Source organism: Oncorhynchus clarkii, chromosome 33 (genome assembly GCF_045791955.1).
Source record: "Oncorhynchus clarkii lewisi isolate Uvic-CL-2024 chromosome 33, UVic_Ocla_1.0, whole genome shotgun sequence".
Taxonomy (NCBI): domain Eukaryota; kingdom Metazoa; phylum Chordata; class Actinopteri; order Salmoniformes; family Salmonidae; genus Oncorhynchus; species Oncorhynchus clarkii.
The window spans coordinates 7963431-7982955 of record NC_092179.1 but is presented as its reverse complement, the minus strand read 5'-3'; the positions used below and the strand labels follow the sequence as shown (position 1 = coordinate 7982955).

Below are 19525 nucleotides of genomic sequence, written 5' to 3'. Positions count from 1 at the left end.
AGTAGGCCTATAGGCTACAAACAGGCCTACATACACTGAGTGCACAAAACATTAAGAACACCTTCCTAAGATTGCGTTCCACCCCTTTTGCCCTCCAAAACGGCCTCAATTTGTCGGGGCACGGACACTACAATGTGTCAAGCGTTCCACAGAAATGCTGGCCCATGTTGATGCCAATGATTCCCACTGTTGTGTCAAGTTGGCTGCATGTCCTTTGGGTGGTGGGACCATTCTTGATACACACGGGAAAACTGTTGTGTGGAAAATCCAGCAGTATTGAACTTCTTGACACACTCAAACCGGTGCACCTGGCACCTACTACCACACCCCGCTCAAAGGCACTTAGATCTTTTGTCTTGCCCATTCACCCTCTGAATGGCATGCATGCATTGTGTGTCATTATTGTTTCAAGGCTTAAAAATCCTTCTTTAACCCGTCTCCTCCCCTTCATCCTCTCTGATTTTGAAGTGGATTTAACAAGTGACATCAAATAAGGGATCATAGCGTTCACCTGGATTCACCTGTTCAGTCTGTCATGGAAAGAGCATATGTTCCTAATGTTTTGTACACTGTATTTCTATCATATTGAAATCAATTTCATGTTCAATCAATTGAGCTCTATTTTGCTAATTGTACGGTGTATAGTGTCTGTAATTCTTGCCTCAAAATACTTAATGATGAGCAACAACGTGCGCATTATAAGCCACGCCCATATTTGCAGCCGTAGGCGCCGATATCTCTCTAGGAGCTGCTCGGTCGTCAGTATTGTGAAATTATGGGGAAAAGCTGATCCAAGGGCAACGCTGCCTTCTCTTTTAGGCCCCATCACAATCGACGCAGGCTCCAACAACGCACTTGGTGAACAGAGCCAATGCCTTTTCAATGGGAGTCATTTGTCGTCCGATGAATGGCATTGGCAACGGCGACGATTCTCTTGCAAATGTCTCAGGATGGCTACAACTCGTGTACGTTAGTGTGCCATACAACAGGGGTTACACAAAGGTGCGAGTCGCTCCCTACTTCTTTAGACGTATTTTTATTGATTTATTTTTACAGTAGTTGTGAGAATTCGGGCTGTATCACATCTGGCCGTGATTGGAAGTCCCATTGGGCGGCGCACAATTGGCCCAGCGTTGTCCGCGTTTGGCCGGTGTAGGACGTCGTTGTAAATAATAATTTGTTCTTAACTGACCTGTCTAGTTAAAGAAAATAAAACATAGTTCTCCAACATACCTAGGCCCTTCCTTCCATCCCTCCAGCTTTAGCTCCTCCTTTTTTTGAGTGTGAGTTAATTTTTTACAGGGACAGTGCACATTTTGTAATCAATGTTTCAGTAAAAGTGACGGTTTTAGCCAGCCGGCTAATTACCGACAATAGTCCCTGGGCAGGTTATTAAAAATGATAGCAATAACAACACAGACAAACAATGAGCAGTGAGACCATGTGGCGCAACACAGGACAAGCAACACGCCGCACGCCGACCGAGCAACAGCACAATCGACAAAGCAAATGACATAAAAGCAACAGTTTCCACACCTCACAAGCTACAGATAACACGGAAAGGGGCAATACACACTTACGGATTATGTTCACAAGTCTGATTTATCCTTTTAGCCATGTCTTTGTGTTTTTAGTGAAGGTGCGATAGGTGGTGCAGTTGTGTGTGTCTGATGGCAGTGTGTTCCAGACATGGGAAGCTCTCGCCGAGAAAGCAGATTGACTAAACGTCAACCAAGTGTTTCCTTAGTGGTTTAGATGATCTGGAGGGTCACGGGAAACACATGAACATGAATAAGGCTTTGGGAAAACCACGCTGCTTGAATGTTGTTAATATCGGAGTGATGTTATTGATGTCACATTGAAATGTTATTGGTCGAATACAACCAGTCTAAGACTTTACAGTGAAACGCTTACTTACAAGACGTTCCCAAACAGCGCAGAGTTAAAAAGGAAGACAAATGTTTGCTGAATAAAGAAGGAAATAGTAACACAATTGAAACAAAAACAATGAGTACCAGTCAATGTGCAGGGGTACGAAGTAGTTGAGGTAATACAGTATGTCCATCTGGGTAGGGGTAAAATTGACTGGGCAATCGGGATATATAATAAACAGAGTAGCAGCAGCGTATTTGGAGTGTGTGTGTTAGTTTATGTAGTGTGTGTGTGTGTTGGAGTTTCAGTGTAGTATGTGTGGGTAGAGTCAAGTGAGTGTGCATAGAGCCAGTGCAAGAGTTAGTGCAAAAAATAAATAACGATAAATAAATACATATTAAAGGTGGTCTGTGTGATGTATGTATCTATCAGTGGAGGCTGCTGAGGGGAGGAGGGCTCAAAATGAGGCATGGAGTCGATGGAATGCTATCAAACACATCAAAGATGTGGTTTCCATGTGGTTGACTCCATTCTATGAACTCCATTCCAGCCATTATTATGAGCCCTCCTCCCCTCAGCAGCCTCCATTGGTATGCATGTATGTTATTATGTCATATTTTACCGATTTTGAATCACTGTGTATTAATAAGTCATGTGGTTAATGTTTTTTTTGTGTTTGTGGCGCTGTTGCCTTCTCTCTCTTTCTCTCTTGCTCTTTCTCTCTCTGGTTAGAATGCCTGACACATGCTCTTCATCGTTCTGTTTTTCTTTTCTTTCAGGCCTTTTGTCTTCTTGTCCGCTTTTTCTGCCTGTCTTGACATTCTTATATTCCACTAGCCTTGCATGAATTTCTGTAAGTTTATTTATTTTTCTTCCCGTTCTTGATGTATGTCTCATGACGTGAGCACAACACACACACACACACACACACACACACACATTCCTGTACTTGATATCAGTGTCAAACTTGTCATCAACATTGTTTTGGTGCTGATCTCTATATATTCAGCATTTCTAAATTCTGTCTCTTAGTCTCCCCCCTCCTCTCCCCTCCAAAAACTCCAGCCCAAAAAATAGAAACCGGCGTCTTCACGCCGCGCTAGTCAGTGACTCCACTCGTATGTCACGAGTCATATTCTCAAGGCAGATTTATTCATATTCCGGTATGGGATCTGTGGCGAAGATTAGGGAGAAGGAGGCTTTGTGACTAATGATGATAGGCTTGTGATGATGAGCCTGGTCCAGGGCCATAAACATTCATGTAAGGAGGCACTTATGCTGAGTGGCCGTCTTAATCATACTGAGTGTTGCTGCTCAAGTCTCCCAGCATTAAGCTGCTTCAGTGGGCAGCGAGAGGGCAAGGCCAGGGACAGGGGAGGGATAGGGGGACGACTCTGGCCTTTTCTTCTTAGGTCTCAGGTGAGACTTAAAGGTCGTATAAAAATAGAAACAGGTTTGGACGTGCCTTTTGAAAATGAAGGGAGAAGGAGAGAAATGGAGCGCTAGTGGGAGTGAGGCAGAGACAGGAGAGCGAGCGAGAGAGAGAGAGAGAGAGAGAGAGAGAGAGGGACAAAGGCTCATCTTATGTTCGCTACATTCCTCTCTTTCCTCTCTCTGTAAGAGGCATATGAACATAGGCTGATTGGCTTCAACTCTCCTTTGAAGCCTGTTGAGTAAGTGATTAAGTGTGTGTGTGTGTGTGTGTGTGGTGTGTGTGTGTGTCACTAACTCAACAGGAGCTTATTATGCCTTGCATTCTCAAAGCCCTACTGAAATAAGGAATGAGCTCAGTTTTCTTCCCACTAGAGCATTATGTTGTTGTTGATAAACCATTCCTCCTATGTTTGTAACCCTGTAATGCATTTTCCTCACACTCAAAAGGTCATGCAGGGTCAACTGTTTAACCTGGTTCTTCTGTGTTTCTCCTTCTTCATCTAGTATGCGTTCTGTACACACAAGGCATCAGCAATAAGGAGTGGAGAGAGGTAAGTCCCCTTCAGTTAGCCTAAACAGTACACCAGAGACTGAATTGAAAAGGGCCTGATATTCAACATGATCTTAGGCACTCAAAACGTCAATATTTATACAAGTAAATGATGAAATGAATCCTCAACCCAATCATAGATTCCCCATCTCTGAATATTTTCTCCTATGATTAATAATACTGAAATATCAGACCCATATAACTCCTATAGATAGCGGTGTTAGGTTTCTGTGCATGTATTACTCTGTCTGTGTCCCAAATGGCACCCTATTTCCTGGTCAAACGTAGTGCACTATGTATGAAATAGGGTACCATTTGGGAGGCAACCTCTGACATCAGTAATGTCACTCTCAAGTAATGAATTCTCAATATTTTATACATTTATTTATTTGGAATTGAGATGCACCATCAAATTTTTAGAGCGCTGTCAATTAATTTCTCTCTCCATTAGAAATCAATTGTGTGTCACGAATGTGGTCTGTCAAATACCCGCATTAAATTGAAGGAAATATCTTGCATGCTTTTGACCCTCAACCTTTTCATCCTCTCTCTCTCAAGTTTGGAAGGACAGAGGTGATTGAAAACACGCTCAACCCGGAGTTTGTTCGAAAATTCATCTTGGATTATTTCTTTGAGGAACGACAGAATCTGAGATTTGACCTGTAAGTCAAACTAAATATTTGTATGTGCCTCTGTATTTTTCACTTCCTTTGTGTAGTTGTGTATATTAAAGAGTGTATCTACAGTGTGCATTGTCAGTATGGATTGGGGTCCCTGCCTAGTGTCCTGTCAGTGTGTGTGTTTGCAATCTTGTGTGTGCGTGTGTGCAGCCTTGTGTTTGTGTATCGGTGTCCCTCCTTGTCATCCTGTCAGAGTAGGTATTTAAATCTCTCTCTGACATGCGAGGGATCAAGAGGTCGCGTGGGCACTCTCTCGCCGATACGAGAGAGAAAATAAAGGTGTGTCTGTGTGTGTGTGTGGGCCCATTGTCATGAAACTGAAAACCAACTAGGACCTGTGAATTAATACGGTAAAAGCCACATTCCTTTACTGAGAGAGACACCGCTAACTGAATACACACAACTAATTGAATGATACACATATCTCTATTTACACGAATAGCATAATTTATTATATTTGAATTGGTCTGACTGGGACTGTAATATATATATATATATATATATATATATATATATATATATATATATATATATATATATATATATATATATATATATATATATATATATACAAAGTACAGTTGAAGTCAGAGGTTTACATACACCTTCGCCAACTACATTTAAACTCAGTTTTTCACAATTCCTGACATTTAATCCTAGTAAAAATCCCCTGTTTTAGGTCAGTTAGGATCACCACTTTATTTTAAGAATGTGAAATGTCAGAATAATAGTAGAGTGATTTATTTTCAGCTTTTATTTCTTTCATCACATTCCCAGTGGGTCAGAAGTTTACATACACTCATTAGTATTTGGTAGCATTGTCTTTAAATTGTTTAACTTGGGTCAAACGTTTTGGGTAGCCTTCCACAAGCTTCCCACAATAAGTTGACTGAATTTTGGCCCATTCCTCCTGACAGAGCCGGTGTAACCTAACTGAGTCAGGTTTGTAGGCCTCCTTGCTTGCACACACTTTTTCAGTTCTGCCCACACATTTTTCTATAGGATTGAGGTCAGGGCTTTGTGATGGTCACTCCAATACCTTGACTTTGTGGTCCTTAAACCATTTTGACACAACTTTGGAAGTATGCTTGGGGTCATTGTCCATTTGGAAGATCCATTTGCGACCAAGCTTTAACTTCCTGACTGATGTCTGGAGATGTTGCTTCAATATATCCACATAATTTTCCTCCCTCATGATGCCATCTATTTTGTGAAGTGCACAAGCCCCTCCTGCAGCAAAGCACCCCCACAACATGATGCTGCCACCCCTGAGCTTCACGGTTGGGAGGGTGTTCTTCGGCTTGCAAGCCTCCCCCTTTTTCCTCCAAACATAACGATGGTCATTATGGCCAAACAATTTTATTTATATTTAATCAGACCAGAGGACATTTCTCCAAAAAGTACGATCTTTGTCCCCATGTGCAGTTGCAAACTGTAGTCTGGCTTTTTTATGGAGGTTTTGGAGCAGTGGCTTCTTCCTTGCTGAGCGGCCTTTCAGGTTATGTCCATATAGGACTCGTTTTACTGTGGATATTGATACTTTTGTACCTGTTTCCTCCAGCATCTTCACAAGGTCCTTTGCTGTTGTTCTGGGATTGATTTGCACTTTTTGCACCAAAGTACGTTCACCTCTAGGAGGCAGAACGCGTCTTCTTCCAGAGCGGTATGACGGCTGCGCGGTCCCATGGTGTTTATACTTGCGTATTATTGTTTGTACAGATGAACGTGGCACCTTCAGGCATTTGGAAATTGCTCCCAAGGATGAACCAGACTTGTGGAGGTCTACAATTTATTTTCTGAGGTCTTGGCTTGATTTCTTTTGATTTTCCCATGATGTCAAGCAAAGAGGCACTGAGTTTGAAGGTAGGTCTTAAAATATATCCACAGGTACACCTCCAATTGACTCAAATGATGGCTTTAGAAGCTTCTGATAGGCTAATTGACATGGCATCATTTTCTTGAATTTTCCAAGCTGTTTAAAAGGCACAGTCAACTTAGTGTATTTAAACTTCTGACCCACTGGAATTGTGATACAGTGAATTATAAGTGAAATAATCTCTGTAAACAATTGTTGCACAAAGTAGATGTCCTAACCGACTTGCCAAAACTATAGTTTGTTAACAAGAAATTTGTGGAGTGGTTGAAAAACGAGTTTTAATGACTCCAACCTAAATGTATATAAACTTCTGACATCAACTGTATGTGGACACCTCTCCACATTAATCGATTCGGTTATTTCAGCCACACTGTTGACGCATGTCTAGGCGCAACAACGGCTCAGCTGTGAAGTGGTAGGCCACACAAGCTCACAGACCGGGACTGCTGAGTGCTTAAGCGCGTAGTGTGTAAAAATCTGTCCTCATTTGCAACACTGTGTTCGTCGGGAGCTTCATGAAATGGGTTTCCATGGCCGAGCAACTGTACGCACCATGTGCAATGCCAAACGTTGGCTGGAGTAGTGTAAAGGTAGGCGCCATTGGTCTCAGGAGCAGTGGAAATGCCTTCTCTGGAGTGATGAATCACGCTTCACCATCTTGCAGTCTGATGGACAAATCTGCGTTTGGCGGATGCCAGGAGAACGCTACCTGCCCCAATTCATAGTGCCAATTGTAAAGTTCAGTGGAGGAGGAATTATGGTCTGGGCTTTTTTTCATGGTTTTGGCTAGGCCCTTTAGTTCCAGTGATGGGAAATCTTAACACACACATTCTAGACGATTCTGTTTTTCCAACTTTATGGCAACAGTTTGGGGAAGGCCCTTTCCTGTTTCAGCATGAAAATGCCCCCATGCACAAAGCGGGATCCATACAGAAATGGTTAATCGAGATCGGTGTGGAAGAACTTGATTGGCCTATATTGAGCCCTGACCTCATCTTTGGGATGAATTGAAATGCCGACTGCGAGCCAGGCTTAATCTCCCAACATTAGTTCCTGACCTCACTAATGCTCTTGTGGCTGAATAGAAGCAAGTCCTCCAGCAACGTTCCAACTCCTGGTGGAAAGCCTTCCCAGAAGAGTGGAGGCTGTTATAGCAGCAAAGGGGGACCAACTCTATATTAATGCCCATGATTTTGGAATGAGAGGTTCGACAAGCAGGTGTCCACATACTCTTGGTCATGTAGTGTACATCTCTACTGATTCGTTTGTGTGTGTAATGATGATGTTGTGACTCACAATTCTCTCACTCTAATGAGAGGGGGACAGGAGTTATATATACAGTGCCTTGCGAAAGCCCCCTTGAACTTTGCGACCTTTTGCCACATTTCAGGCTTCAAACATAAAGATATAAAACTGTATTTTTTTGTGAAGAATCAACAACAAGTGGGACACAATCATGAAGTGGAATGACATTTATTGGATATTTCAAACTTTTTTAACAAATCAAAAACTGAAAAATTGGGCGTGCAAAATTATTCAGCCCCTTTACTTTCAGTGCAGCAAACTCTCTCTAGAAGTTCAGTGAGGATCTCTGAATGATCAAATGTTGACCTAAATGACTAATGATGATAAATACAATCGACCTGTGTGTAATCAAGTCTCTGTATAAATGCACCTGCACTGTGATAGTCTCAGAGGTCCGTCAAAAGCGCAGAGAGCATCATGAAGAACAAGGAACACACCAGGCAGGTCCGAGATACTGTTGTGAAGAAGTTTAAAGCCGGATTTGGATACAAAAGATTTCCCAAGCTTTAAACATCCCAAGGAGCACTGTGCAAGCGATAATATTGAAATGGAAGGAGTATCAGACCACTGCAAATCTACCAAGACCTGGCCGTCCCTCTAAACTTTCAGCTCATACAAGGAGAAGACTGATCAGAGATGCAGCCAAGAGGCCCATGATCACTCTGGATGAACTGCAGAGATCTACAGCTGAGGTGGGAGACTCTGTCCATAGGACAACAATCAGTCGTATATTGCACAAATGTGGCCTTTATGGAAGAGTGGCAAGAAGAAAGCCATTTATTAAAGATATCCATAAAAAGTGTTGTTTAAAGTTTGCCACAAGCCACCTGGGAGACACACCAAACATGTGGAAGAAGGTGCTCTGGTCAGATGAAACCAAAATTGAACTTTTTGGCAACAATGCAAAACCTTATGTTTGCTGTAAAAGCAACACAGCTGAACACACCATCCCCACTGTCAAACGTGGTGGTGGCAGCATCATGGTTTGGGCCTGCTTTTCTTCAGCAGGGACAGGGAAGATGGTTAAAATTGATGGGAAGATGGATGGAGCCAAATACAGGACCATTCTGGAAGAAAACCTGATGGAGTCTGCAAAAGACCTGAGACTGGGACAAAGATTTGTCTTCCAACAAGACAATGATCCAAAACATAAAGCAAAATCTACAATGGAATGGTTCAAAAATAAACATATCCAGGTGTTAGAATGGCCAAGTCAAAGTCCAGACCTGAATCCAATCGAGAATCTGTGGAAAGAACTGAAAACTGCTGTTCACAAATGCTCTCCATCCAACCTCACTGAGCTCGAGCTGTTTTGCAAGGAGGAATGGGAAAAAATTTCAGTCTCTCGATGTGCAAAACTGATAGAGACATACCCCAAGCGACTTACAGCTGTAATTGCAGCAAAAGGTGGCGCTACAAAGTATTAACTTAAGGGGGCTGAATAATTTTGCACGCCCAATTTTTCAGTTTTTGATTTGTTAAAAAAGTTTGAAATATCCAATAAATGTCGTTCCACTTCATGATTGTGTCCCACTTGTTGTTGATTCTTCACAAAAAAATACAGTTTTATATCTTTATGTTTGAAGCCTGAAATGTGGCAAAAGGTCGCAAAGTTCAAGGGGGCAGAATACTTTCGCAAGGCACTGTATATATATATACACATACAGAGTCGGTGAGGCAGGACTACACAACGGGCTATAAATAGACTAGGGAGCCCTAATGTAATTCAGCCAGGTGGAGGGAGTGTAAATGGAGTGTGAGTGAGAGAGGAAAAGCGTATGTGTTAAGGGGAGTCCTTGTGTTCTTTTTTGCTGTGTGTAATATGCGGTAGGCTATGTATTGTATAACGGCTTGGGCTCATATGCAGTATAGGCCTATGCAGATGCATAAGCTGTAATATGCTTATGGTTATTTTGAATGAATCATCACCTTTTAGAAAAGGCTTTGAAACAACAAACATGTTTTCCACTCAGTTTCAATCTGTTGTTGATCTTCTTTCTTGTTGATCATTTCAAATTGATCATCACAGGGAGATGAGTTTTTTTTAAAAGCACATACTGTTTTAATGATGCGTTTGATTTGATTTTCCATAGCATTTGCGTTGATGTCAGAGTGATTAGAGGGACAATGGAGCCCTGAGTACCAGCCCATTAGAGACCCGATGGTCGTTAGGCAGTCGGGTACTACCAACGCATGTCCAGAGTAAATAAAAGCAGATTACCGTGACTTCGCAGTCACATAGAATAAAACTGCGGTCATGACTCATGACTGCCAGTGTGGAGGTAATACGGCAACAGCCCTGCGCACACCCGCACACACGCAAACACGCACACACACATACTGTACATCACGGAGAAACAATGTACACAAATATGCGCACGCACACACGTGGTAGTCTGTGTTTGTGTGTGTGATTTAGGTGTTGTGGGACAGTTTTGGCAGCTGAATAAAGGCAATACACTTGCCTTGTGGTGGTGTGTGTCTCAATAAATTCTGTTTTCATGAATGTAAGTGATCTGTTCAATGGAATAGAACATCAGAGCTGCTGTGCCTCCAGTGCCTTGTGAGTTACACAACAAACATCCCAGAGCTCATTCTGACAATTCACCATCCCATCTCCCTGACAGTGGCAGTATGCCACATAATCTGTCCTGCTTGCTAGACGGGGAGAGTGTGTCTGTGTGTGTTAGGGGAGGCTGGCACAGGACTAGAGCCCAGAGACCCACGAGTATCACACGGAGAAAGATATTCCCTCTCATCTCCCATCAACAGAATCCGAGCCTATTGGTTGTTTGATGTGTGTAATTGAGTAAGGCCATCCTCTAGAGACAACATGGACATAGATGATAGTGGATGAAAACACTGGCCTGTTTGAATACACCATTTCCCCTCGGGCACACATACTGTTTTCTGTCAACAGAATGATGTCTATTTCTGGCCTATGTGATCGTGGGGAGGTGGTGTTCCAATATGTGATTATTGTTCTATTACATATTATTGTTCTAATATGTAATATGTTCTATGGCTGACGACGTATGGCAGTGTTGCTCATCCTTGTCGTTAAAGCTCCAGTGAGGGATATGGAAAGCTATTCAATGGTCAATGTTTCAATAGGCTCAGCTGTATAACAAAACAAGTGACGGGACCATTGTTGTTAAAAGCACATTTCCTGTAATTATAATTTCCTGTAAATCTAAATGACTAACATAATCAATGGGGGCTACATGCCATGAATTTTAGATTCTCCCTGAGTCTAGTTTTCATTTTGGTGATTGTTAGTTCTCAAATGTGATCTTCTTTTTAAAAAATACAGTGCTCCATTTTCTTTTCTACATTTATATATGGTTTTATATAAAACCAATGTTTTACTGCCACGATTTAGCATGTAGGGGAAACAACTGTAGACCATCTTTAACCAGAGGCCGACGAGCACTGGTCCGTTCTCCTTGGTGGTTTGTTTCGATTTAAATGTAGTGGTTCTCTCTGTCAGAAAAACCACTGGGGCTACTGTAGTGGGTCTTTGTACCAGTGTTTTCCTCTCAACTACGTGAGGCTCAGTCTCCATAAAATAGCTTTCAAATATTACCTAAAAAAATAGACGCCTATTTTTGGGAGCTGTGTAGCATGAACTGGACTGTGAAATTACTGCAGCTGATTGCAGCCCTGTTGGACAAGAACCCCCTTCCCGAACTGGCTCACACAGACACAGATAGACACCCGTATTGGTACAAGGATACAAGCACACGCACAAACACTAAAACGGCCAGGGAGTCAACCGCTTCGACATTTCAGGATACTATAAAATCATTGAAAAGCACAAGAAGAGTTAATAATAGTCTGTGTGTCATCATTGCTTTATACATTTACTGAGCGGTCTGACTGTCCCATTCTATAGATCACCTGCTGCTCCTAGCTGTACTGCTGTCATCTCCATGCCACATTAAACGGTGTGTGTTTCTCTTCTCCAGGTACGACGTCGACTCAAAGAGCGCCAACCTGTCGAAACATGTAAGTCTCTCTTCTTTCCCTGTGTGTGTGTGTGTGTGTGTGTGTGTGTGTGTGTGCACACACCTTGGGGGTTCATCCTATTGTCATTAGCACCCCCTTACTACAGCAGTCAATCTCTGTTCTGTAATGACTGGGTTTAGTATTTCATAGTGGGGTTACCTCCCCTGGGCAGCCAGTGTGCTTTAGCATAACTGTACGCTCACTCTCTCTCACGCACTCACTCTCTCTCACGCACTCACTCTCACGCACTCACTCGCTCTCAGTTCCATGTGATGCACTGTGTTCTATTCCTTCCCTGCCCCTCGCCTGTCTATTGTCATCGCTGTGAACAAAAACAGTAATTTCATGTAAGAATGCCATCAGTCTGTCTTTGTTGACACACAATAAACCCTGATTCTTCTTTTATAATGATATTATTTTGATTTACATTTAGATAGACAGAAACCGGTAGGCAGGCATGCAGGCACACACACGTCCCGGTGGGATCTATTTTGATCTTATCTGTCTTATAAAATCGAGAATAAGAGAGGCATATTACCCACTGCAGTCTCACCACGAGGACCCTATCTGTGCCTGTCACACGCTCGGGGAATTGCTCATTCATGTGGTCCCATTCTCTCTTCTGCACACCATTCTGTTCCACTAATGTGTCTCTGTCTGCTAGCTCCCCCCAAGTAGTTTGAATTCTGTACTTTTGCCTTGGACACCTGTTCCGAGATTTAATTAAAATAAGTTGAATGGAAATAGTCCTAGAGCAAGAGTCGCATGTGTGCAGGCTTTCATACCAGCCCAACTCTAACACACCTGACGCTCCCCATCCAACCTGACATAGCTTGAGAGGATTTGCAGAGAAGAATGAGAGTATCTTCCCAAAAACAGGTGTGCCAAGCTTGTAGCATCATACACAAGAAGACTCGAGGCACCACACTGCCAGGTCTCTGACCTCCTCCCTATAGGCTTTCTCATCATTGTTGGTCATCAGGCCTACCACCGTTGTGTGGTCAGCAAACTTAATGATGGTGTTGGAGTCATGAAAGGAGGGGACTAAGCACGCACCCCCGAGGGGCTCCCATGTTGAGGATCAGGTTGCCAGATGTGTTGTCCAGGATTCAGTTGCAGAGGGAGGTGTTTAGTCCCAGGGTCCTTAGATTAGTGATGAGCTTTGAGGGCACTATGCTGTTGAATGCTGAGCTGTAGTCAATGAACAGCATTCTCATAGGTATTAATTTTGTCCAGGAAAGGGAGCTGTGTTGTGCAATAGAGATTGCGTCATCTGTGGATCTGTTGGGGCGATATGCATATTGGAGTGGGTCCAGGGTTTCTGAGATTATGGTATTGATGTGAGCCATGACCAGCCTTTCAAAGCACTGCATGGCTACAGACGTGAGTGCAACAGGTCGGTAGTCATTTAGGCAGGTTACCTTAGTGTTCTTTGGAACAGGGACTATGGTGGTCTGCTTAAAACATGTAGATATTACAGATTCAGTCAGGGACAGGTTGAATATGTCAGTGAAGACACTTGCCAGTTGGTCAGCGCATGCTCGGAGGACACGTCCTGGTAATCCGTCTGGCCCTGTGACCTTTTTAATATCGACCTGTTTAAAGGTCTTACTCATATCGGCTACAGAGAGCGTGATCACACAGTCGTCCGGAACAGCTGGTGCTCTCATGCATGCTTCCGTGTTGCTTGCATAGAATTAATTTACCTCGTCTGGTAGTCTCATGTCACTGGGCAGCTCGCTGTTGGGTTTTCCTTTTGTAGTCCGTAATAGCCACATCTGACGAGCGTCAGAGCCAGTGTAGTAGGATTCAATCTTGGTCCTCTATTGACTCGTTGCCTCTTTGATGGTTTGCCGGAGGGCATAGTGGGAATTCTTAAGGGTGTCTGGGTTAGTGTCCCGCTCCTTGAAAGAGGCTGCTCTACCTTTTAGCTCAGTGCAGATGTTGCCTGTAATCCATGGTTTCTGGTTTGGGTATGTACGTACGGTCGCTGTGGGGACAACGTCATCGATGCACTTATTGATGAAGTCGGTGACTCGTCGTATACTCCTCAATGCCATCGGATGAATCCCAGAACATATTCCAGTCTGTGCTAGAAAAACATTCCTGTAGCTTAGCATCTGCATTATCTGACCAAACAGCCATGCACACAGCCATGCAATGTCCATAGACCGCCGAGTGCCGAAGCGCAAAAAAATCATCTGTCCTCGGTTGCAACACTCACTTCCGATTTCCAAACGGCCTCTGAAACAACATCAGTACAATAACTGTTCGTCGGGAGCTTCATGAAATGGTTTCCATGGCCGAGCAGCCGCCCACAAGCCTAAGATCACCGTGCGCAATGCCAAGCATCGACTGGAGTAGTGTAAAGCTAGGCACCATTGGACTCTGGAGCAGTGGAAATGTGTTCTCTGGCAGTCTAATGGACGTATCTGGGTTTGGCGGATACCAGGAGAACGCTACCTGCCCCAATACATAGTGCTAACTGTAAAGTTTAGTGAAGGGAAATCTACAGCATACAATGACATTCTAGAATATTCTGTGCTTTGAAATTTGTGGCACCAGTTTGGGGAAAGCCCTTCTCTGTTTCAGCATGACAATGCCCCCGTGCACAAAGTGAGGTCCATACAGAAATGGGTTGTTGATATCGGTGTGGAGGACCTCGACTGGCCTGCACAGGGGGCATTGTCGGACACCTTTGGGATGAATTGGAACGCCGACTTTGAGCCAGGCCTAATCGCTCAACATTGTGGCTTAATGGAAGCAAGTCCCCACAGCAATGTTCCAATATCTAGTGGAAAACCTTCCCAGAAGAGTAGAGGCTGTTGTAGCAGCAAAGGGGGACCAACTACATAATAATGCCCATGATTTTGGAATGGGATGTTCGATGAGCATGTGTCCACATACTTTTTGTCATGTAGTGTACTTCTGTATATATAGTGTAGAAGGATAGATGTATAGTTAGATATACATGCTAGGAAGTTGGTAAAGTTAGCATGATATAATTTCCATTATAAGCTGGGTGGTTCGAGCCCTGAATGCTGATTGGCTGACAGCTGTGGTATATCAGACCGTATACCACGGGTATGACAAAACACTTATTTTTACTGCTCTAATTACGTTGGTAAACAGTTTCTAATAGCAATAAGGCACCTCTGGGTTTTGTGATATGACCAATATACCACGGCTGATGGCTGTATCCAGGCACTCCGCGTTGCGTGATGCGTAAGAACAGCCCTTAGCTGGGGTATATTGGCCATATACCACACCGCTTCTGGCCTTATTACTTAAATAACACATGATAAGGCACTTATTTAAACTCAAGTGCGCACAACAAAAGGACACATGTAAATGGGAACAAACTACATTTATAGCTGAGGAAGGGAGAGGAATGGTGATTGTCAGAATGAGTTCAGTTGTGGTGAGTTGGCAGTAGAGGGGACATGTCCAAAGGTTAATTTGAGAGTTTGTGGAATGACATAACCCTTCAGAAAACCATCCATACCAATCAGGATTTGTGATGCTGCCTTTCTAAACCACCTAATATTGCTAAGTATGGTCTCGAAGGACAATGATTACATTGGACTCACTGGACTGAAAGCGTTATCCCAATATTCTCCTACATTATCCTGCCATTATCTTACCTAATGATCACCATTTTTATTTTATTTCACCTTTATTTAACCAGGTAGGCCAGTTGAGAACATGTTCTCATTTACAACTGCGACCTGGCCAAGATAAAGCAAAGCAGTGCGACACAAACAACAGAGTTACACATGGAATAAACAAACATACAGTCAATAACACAATAGAACAAATCTATATACTGTGTGTGCAAATGAGGTAAGATAAGGGAGGTAAGGCAATAAATCGGCCATAGTGGTGAAATATTTACAATTTAGCAATTAAACACTGGAGTGATAGATGTGCAGAAGATGAATGTGCAAGTAGAAATACTGTGGTGCAAAGGAGCAAAGATTGTTTTTTAAAAATTATTAACAGTATGGGGATGAGGTAGTTGGATGGGCTGTTTACAGATGGGCTATGTACAGGTGCAATGATGTGTGAGCTGCTTTGACAACTGGTGCTTAAAGTTAGTGAGGGAGATATGAGTCTCCAGCTTCAGTGATTTTTGCAATTCATTCCAGTCATTGGCAGCAGAGAACTGGAAGGAAAGGCGGCCAAAGAGTAATTGGCTTTGGGGGTGACCAGTGAAATATACCTGCTGGAGCGCGTGCTACAGGTGGGTGCTGCTATGGTGACCAGTGAGCTGTGATAAGGCGGGGCTTTACCTAGCAAAGACTTATAGATGACCTGGAGCATACAGGTCACAGGGGTGGGTAGTATATGGGGCTTTGGTGACAAATGGATGGCACTGTGATAGACTGCATCCAATTTGCTGTGTAGAGTGTTGGAGGCTATTTTGTAAATGACATCGCCGAAGTCCAGGATTGGCAATTGTACGAGGGTATGTTTGGCAGCATGAGTGAAGGATGCTTTGTTGAGAAATAGGAATTAGATTCTAGATTTCATTTTGGATTGTAGATGTTTCATGTGGAAGCTCTCTGGAAGGAGTTTACAGTCTAACCAGACACCTAGGTATTTGTAGTTGTCCACATGTTCTAAGTCAGAACCGTTCAGAGTAGTGATGCTGAATGGGCGAGCAGGTGCAGGCAGCGATCGGTTGAAGAGCATGCATTTAGTTTTACTTGCATTTAAGAGCAGTTGGAGGCCACGGAAGGAGAGTTGTATGGCATTGAAGCTTGTCTAGAGGTTAGTTAACACCGTGTCCAAAGAAGGGCCAGAAGTATACAGAATGGTGTCATCTGCGTAGAGGTGGATCAGAGAATCACCAGCAGCAAGATCGACATCATTAATGTATATAGAGGAAAGAGTCGGCCCGAGAATTTAACCCTGTGGCACCCCCATAGAGACTGCCAGAGGTCCAGACAACAGACACACTGCACTCTGTCTGAGAAGTAGTTGGTGAAACAGGCGAGGCAGTCATTTGAGAAACCAAGGCTCTTGAGTCTACTGATAAGAATGTGGTGATTGACAGAGTCGAAAGCCTTGGCCAGGTCGATGAATACAGCTGCACAGTATTGTCTCTTATCAATGGTGGTTATGATATCGTTTAGGACCTTGTGGCTGAGGTGCACCCATGACCAGCTTGGAAACCAGATTGCATAGCGGAAAATGTACAGTGGGATTCGAAATGGTCAGTGATCTGTTTGTTAACTTGGCTTTTGAAGACCTTTAGAAAGACAGGGTAGGATAGATATAGGTCTGTAACAGTTTGGGTCTAGAGTGTCACCCCCTTTGAAGAGGGGGAAGACCACGGCAGCTTTACAATCTTTGCGTATCTCAGAAGATACGAAAGAGAGGTTGAACAGGCTAGTAATAGGGGTTACAACAATTTCGGCTGATCATTTTAGAGAGAGTCCAGATTTTATAGGGGTCCAGATTTTGCAGCTCTTTCGGGAACATCAGCTATCTGGATTTGGGTGAAGGAGAAATGGGGAGGCTTGGGCAAGTTGCTGTGGGAGGTGCAGGGCTGTCGACAGGTTTAGGGGTAGCCAGGTGAAAAGCATGGCCAGCCGTGAAAAAATGCTTCTTGAAATTCTCAATTATCGTGGATTTATCAGTGGGGACAGTGTTTCCTAGCCTCAGTGCAGTGGGCAGCTGGGAGGAGGTTCTCATATTCTCCATGGACTTTACAGTGTCCCAGAAATTTTGGGAGTTTGTGCTACTGGATGTAAATTTCTGATTTGAAAAAGCTAGCCTTTGCTTTCCTAACTGCCTGTGTATATTGGTCCCTAACTTCCCTGAAAAGTTGCATATTGCGGGGACTATTCGATGCTAATGCAGTACACCACAGGATGTTTTTGTGCTGGTCAAGGGCAGTCCGGTCTGGAGAGAACCAAGGGCTATATCTGTTCCTGGTTCTACATTTTTTGAATGAGGCATGCTTATTTAAGATGGTGAGGAAAGCACTTTTTAAAGAATAACCAGGCGTCCTCTACTGACAGAATGAGGTCAATATCCTTCCAGGATACCCGGGCTACCATAAGCTCAGCCTGCTATTAGCAAAATGTTCATGTTCCTCCTATCACTTTACACTAGGATTGACTAGATTCATATAGCATTGCTTTCCCTGTCCTATCTTATCTTAGTCACATTTCACCATTTGCTCTCTCCTGTGTTTGCTGGGGCAAATTGGGAAAACTAGTCTGCCCACATTGCAGGGAAATCACATGTTCCGGTTAGACTTTGTTTGACAAACAACCGCTTAAGGATAAAGGTCATTAGAGAAACAAACCATGAGAACATGAGAATGAGTTATTACATGTTTGACCTTAAGGGATACCTTTTCTGTTATTTGGACAGGCTTCAGATGTTGGCTTGTCACATGACATGTGTCATGCAAAGCTGTATTTTACCATGATCTGACTAATGTGGCTGATAATCTGTTGGGTAATGTTTTAGACTCGTATTCTAACAATGTGCACATAGTGAGCAGTGTGTAATATTTTCCATGGTGAAAGGATAAAAGGGGGAGTGGTCACTGTGATGTGGTCCAATCACCTTTGCCATCAATAGTATGCAGTCATGGAAAAGAAATGCAATTTTTCCGCAATGATTTGGTGGATAGCAAACACAATTCAGTGTGGGGAGTACAAGAGATGCTCCTCTACCTGTTGGTGTTGGTACTATAGCAACGCTATATTAAAGCCCATATCCACTGCCTGTCCTGTTTGTTTAAAACACGTTGCATTAAACGCTGCAGTTACAACCAGGGACCCTAGCGCACACACACACACACACACACACACACACACACACACACACACACACACACACACACACACACACTTAGTCACCAGGCTTTTCTCACTGGTCCTCCATTGTGGAACTGTCTCCCCCAATTTCACAGACGTTCACTCTGGACGCAACATAATTCTCTATCCTTCCCTCTGCCCCCGCTCCCTCGCTCTCTCCTTCCATCCCCGATCAGGCATAAAAACGGGATGAAATCAATAATCTCCGACTGGGAATTACACACTTGGCCGTTTTTAGAGGCTGCTTAGCCAGCCCTGGCCATCCCTCTGGAGAAATCCACTGGAGATAAACCTTTTACAGTGTTAACATGTGAGAGGCAGATAGACAAATACTTTGTCTAGGCTTGATTGAGTTTCCTTGGCTAAATGGAATCAATAGAATAGTCCTAAAACTGATCATTTGCTAACCCAGGCAGGCTAGAGCAAATGCTTAAAATATTTAAAATAGTATTTTGACCCAGGTCTTGCTGCTGGAGCACGCTGGAAATAACTGGGCTATAAAGTGTGTAGGGATTATACAGCACACACTAATTATAGTAGACATTGTGGTCAGAGGAGACTACAGTGAGATTCCATTGTTGGTGTTTTTCCAGACACTGGCTAAAAGAATCACAAGTGTTCTCCCTCCCTCCACCCCCCAACATTGACATTAATACAATGAATCACATGTCATGTTTCATAAAGAGTATTCTATGCGCACTATTGGATGGGAGTCCGCTGTGTGTGGTTTGTGTGGATGTGTGCACCCATGCATGTGCGCGTGCGTGTGTGTGTGTGTCTCTCCTATATCTTCCACTTCACCAGAATGTGTCCACATATATAAACTCGTATGTCTCTATTTTCTGTAGGACTTCCTTGGCCAGGCGTTCTGTACGTTGGGAGAGGTGGTGGGATCGCTGGGCAGCCGCATGAAGAAACCTCTCGTGTAAGTAACTCGGTTCCTCCATTTTATACCAATTAA

At 43.4% G+C, this 19525-nt stretch overlaps 1 protein-coding gene across 2 annotated transcripts in view; it reads left to right on the top strand.

The window, feature by feature from the left end:
- The window catches only part of LOC139392515 (copine-8), a 129265-nt gene that overhangs the window by 48759 nt on the left and 60981 nt on the right, over positions 1-19525 (top strand). For both annotated transcript variants that reach the window (XM_071140538.1, XM_071140539.1), the window contains exons 3-6: positions 3811-3857; positions 4415-4518; positions 11686-11725; positions 19413-19489. In XM_071140538.1, the coding sequence (XP_070996639.1) occupies positions 3811-3857; positions 4415-4518; positions 11686-11725; positions 19413-19489 (268 nt within the window). The remainder of the gene's footprint in view (positions 1-3810; positions 3858-4414; positions 4519-11685; positions 11726-19412; positions 19490-19525) is intronic.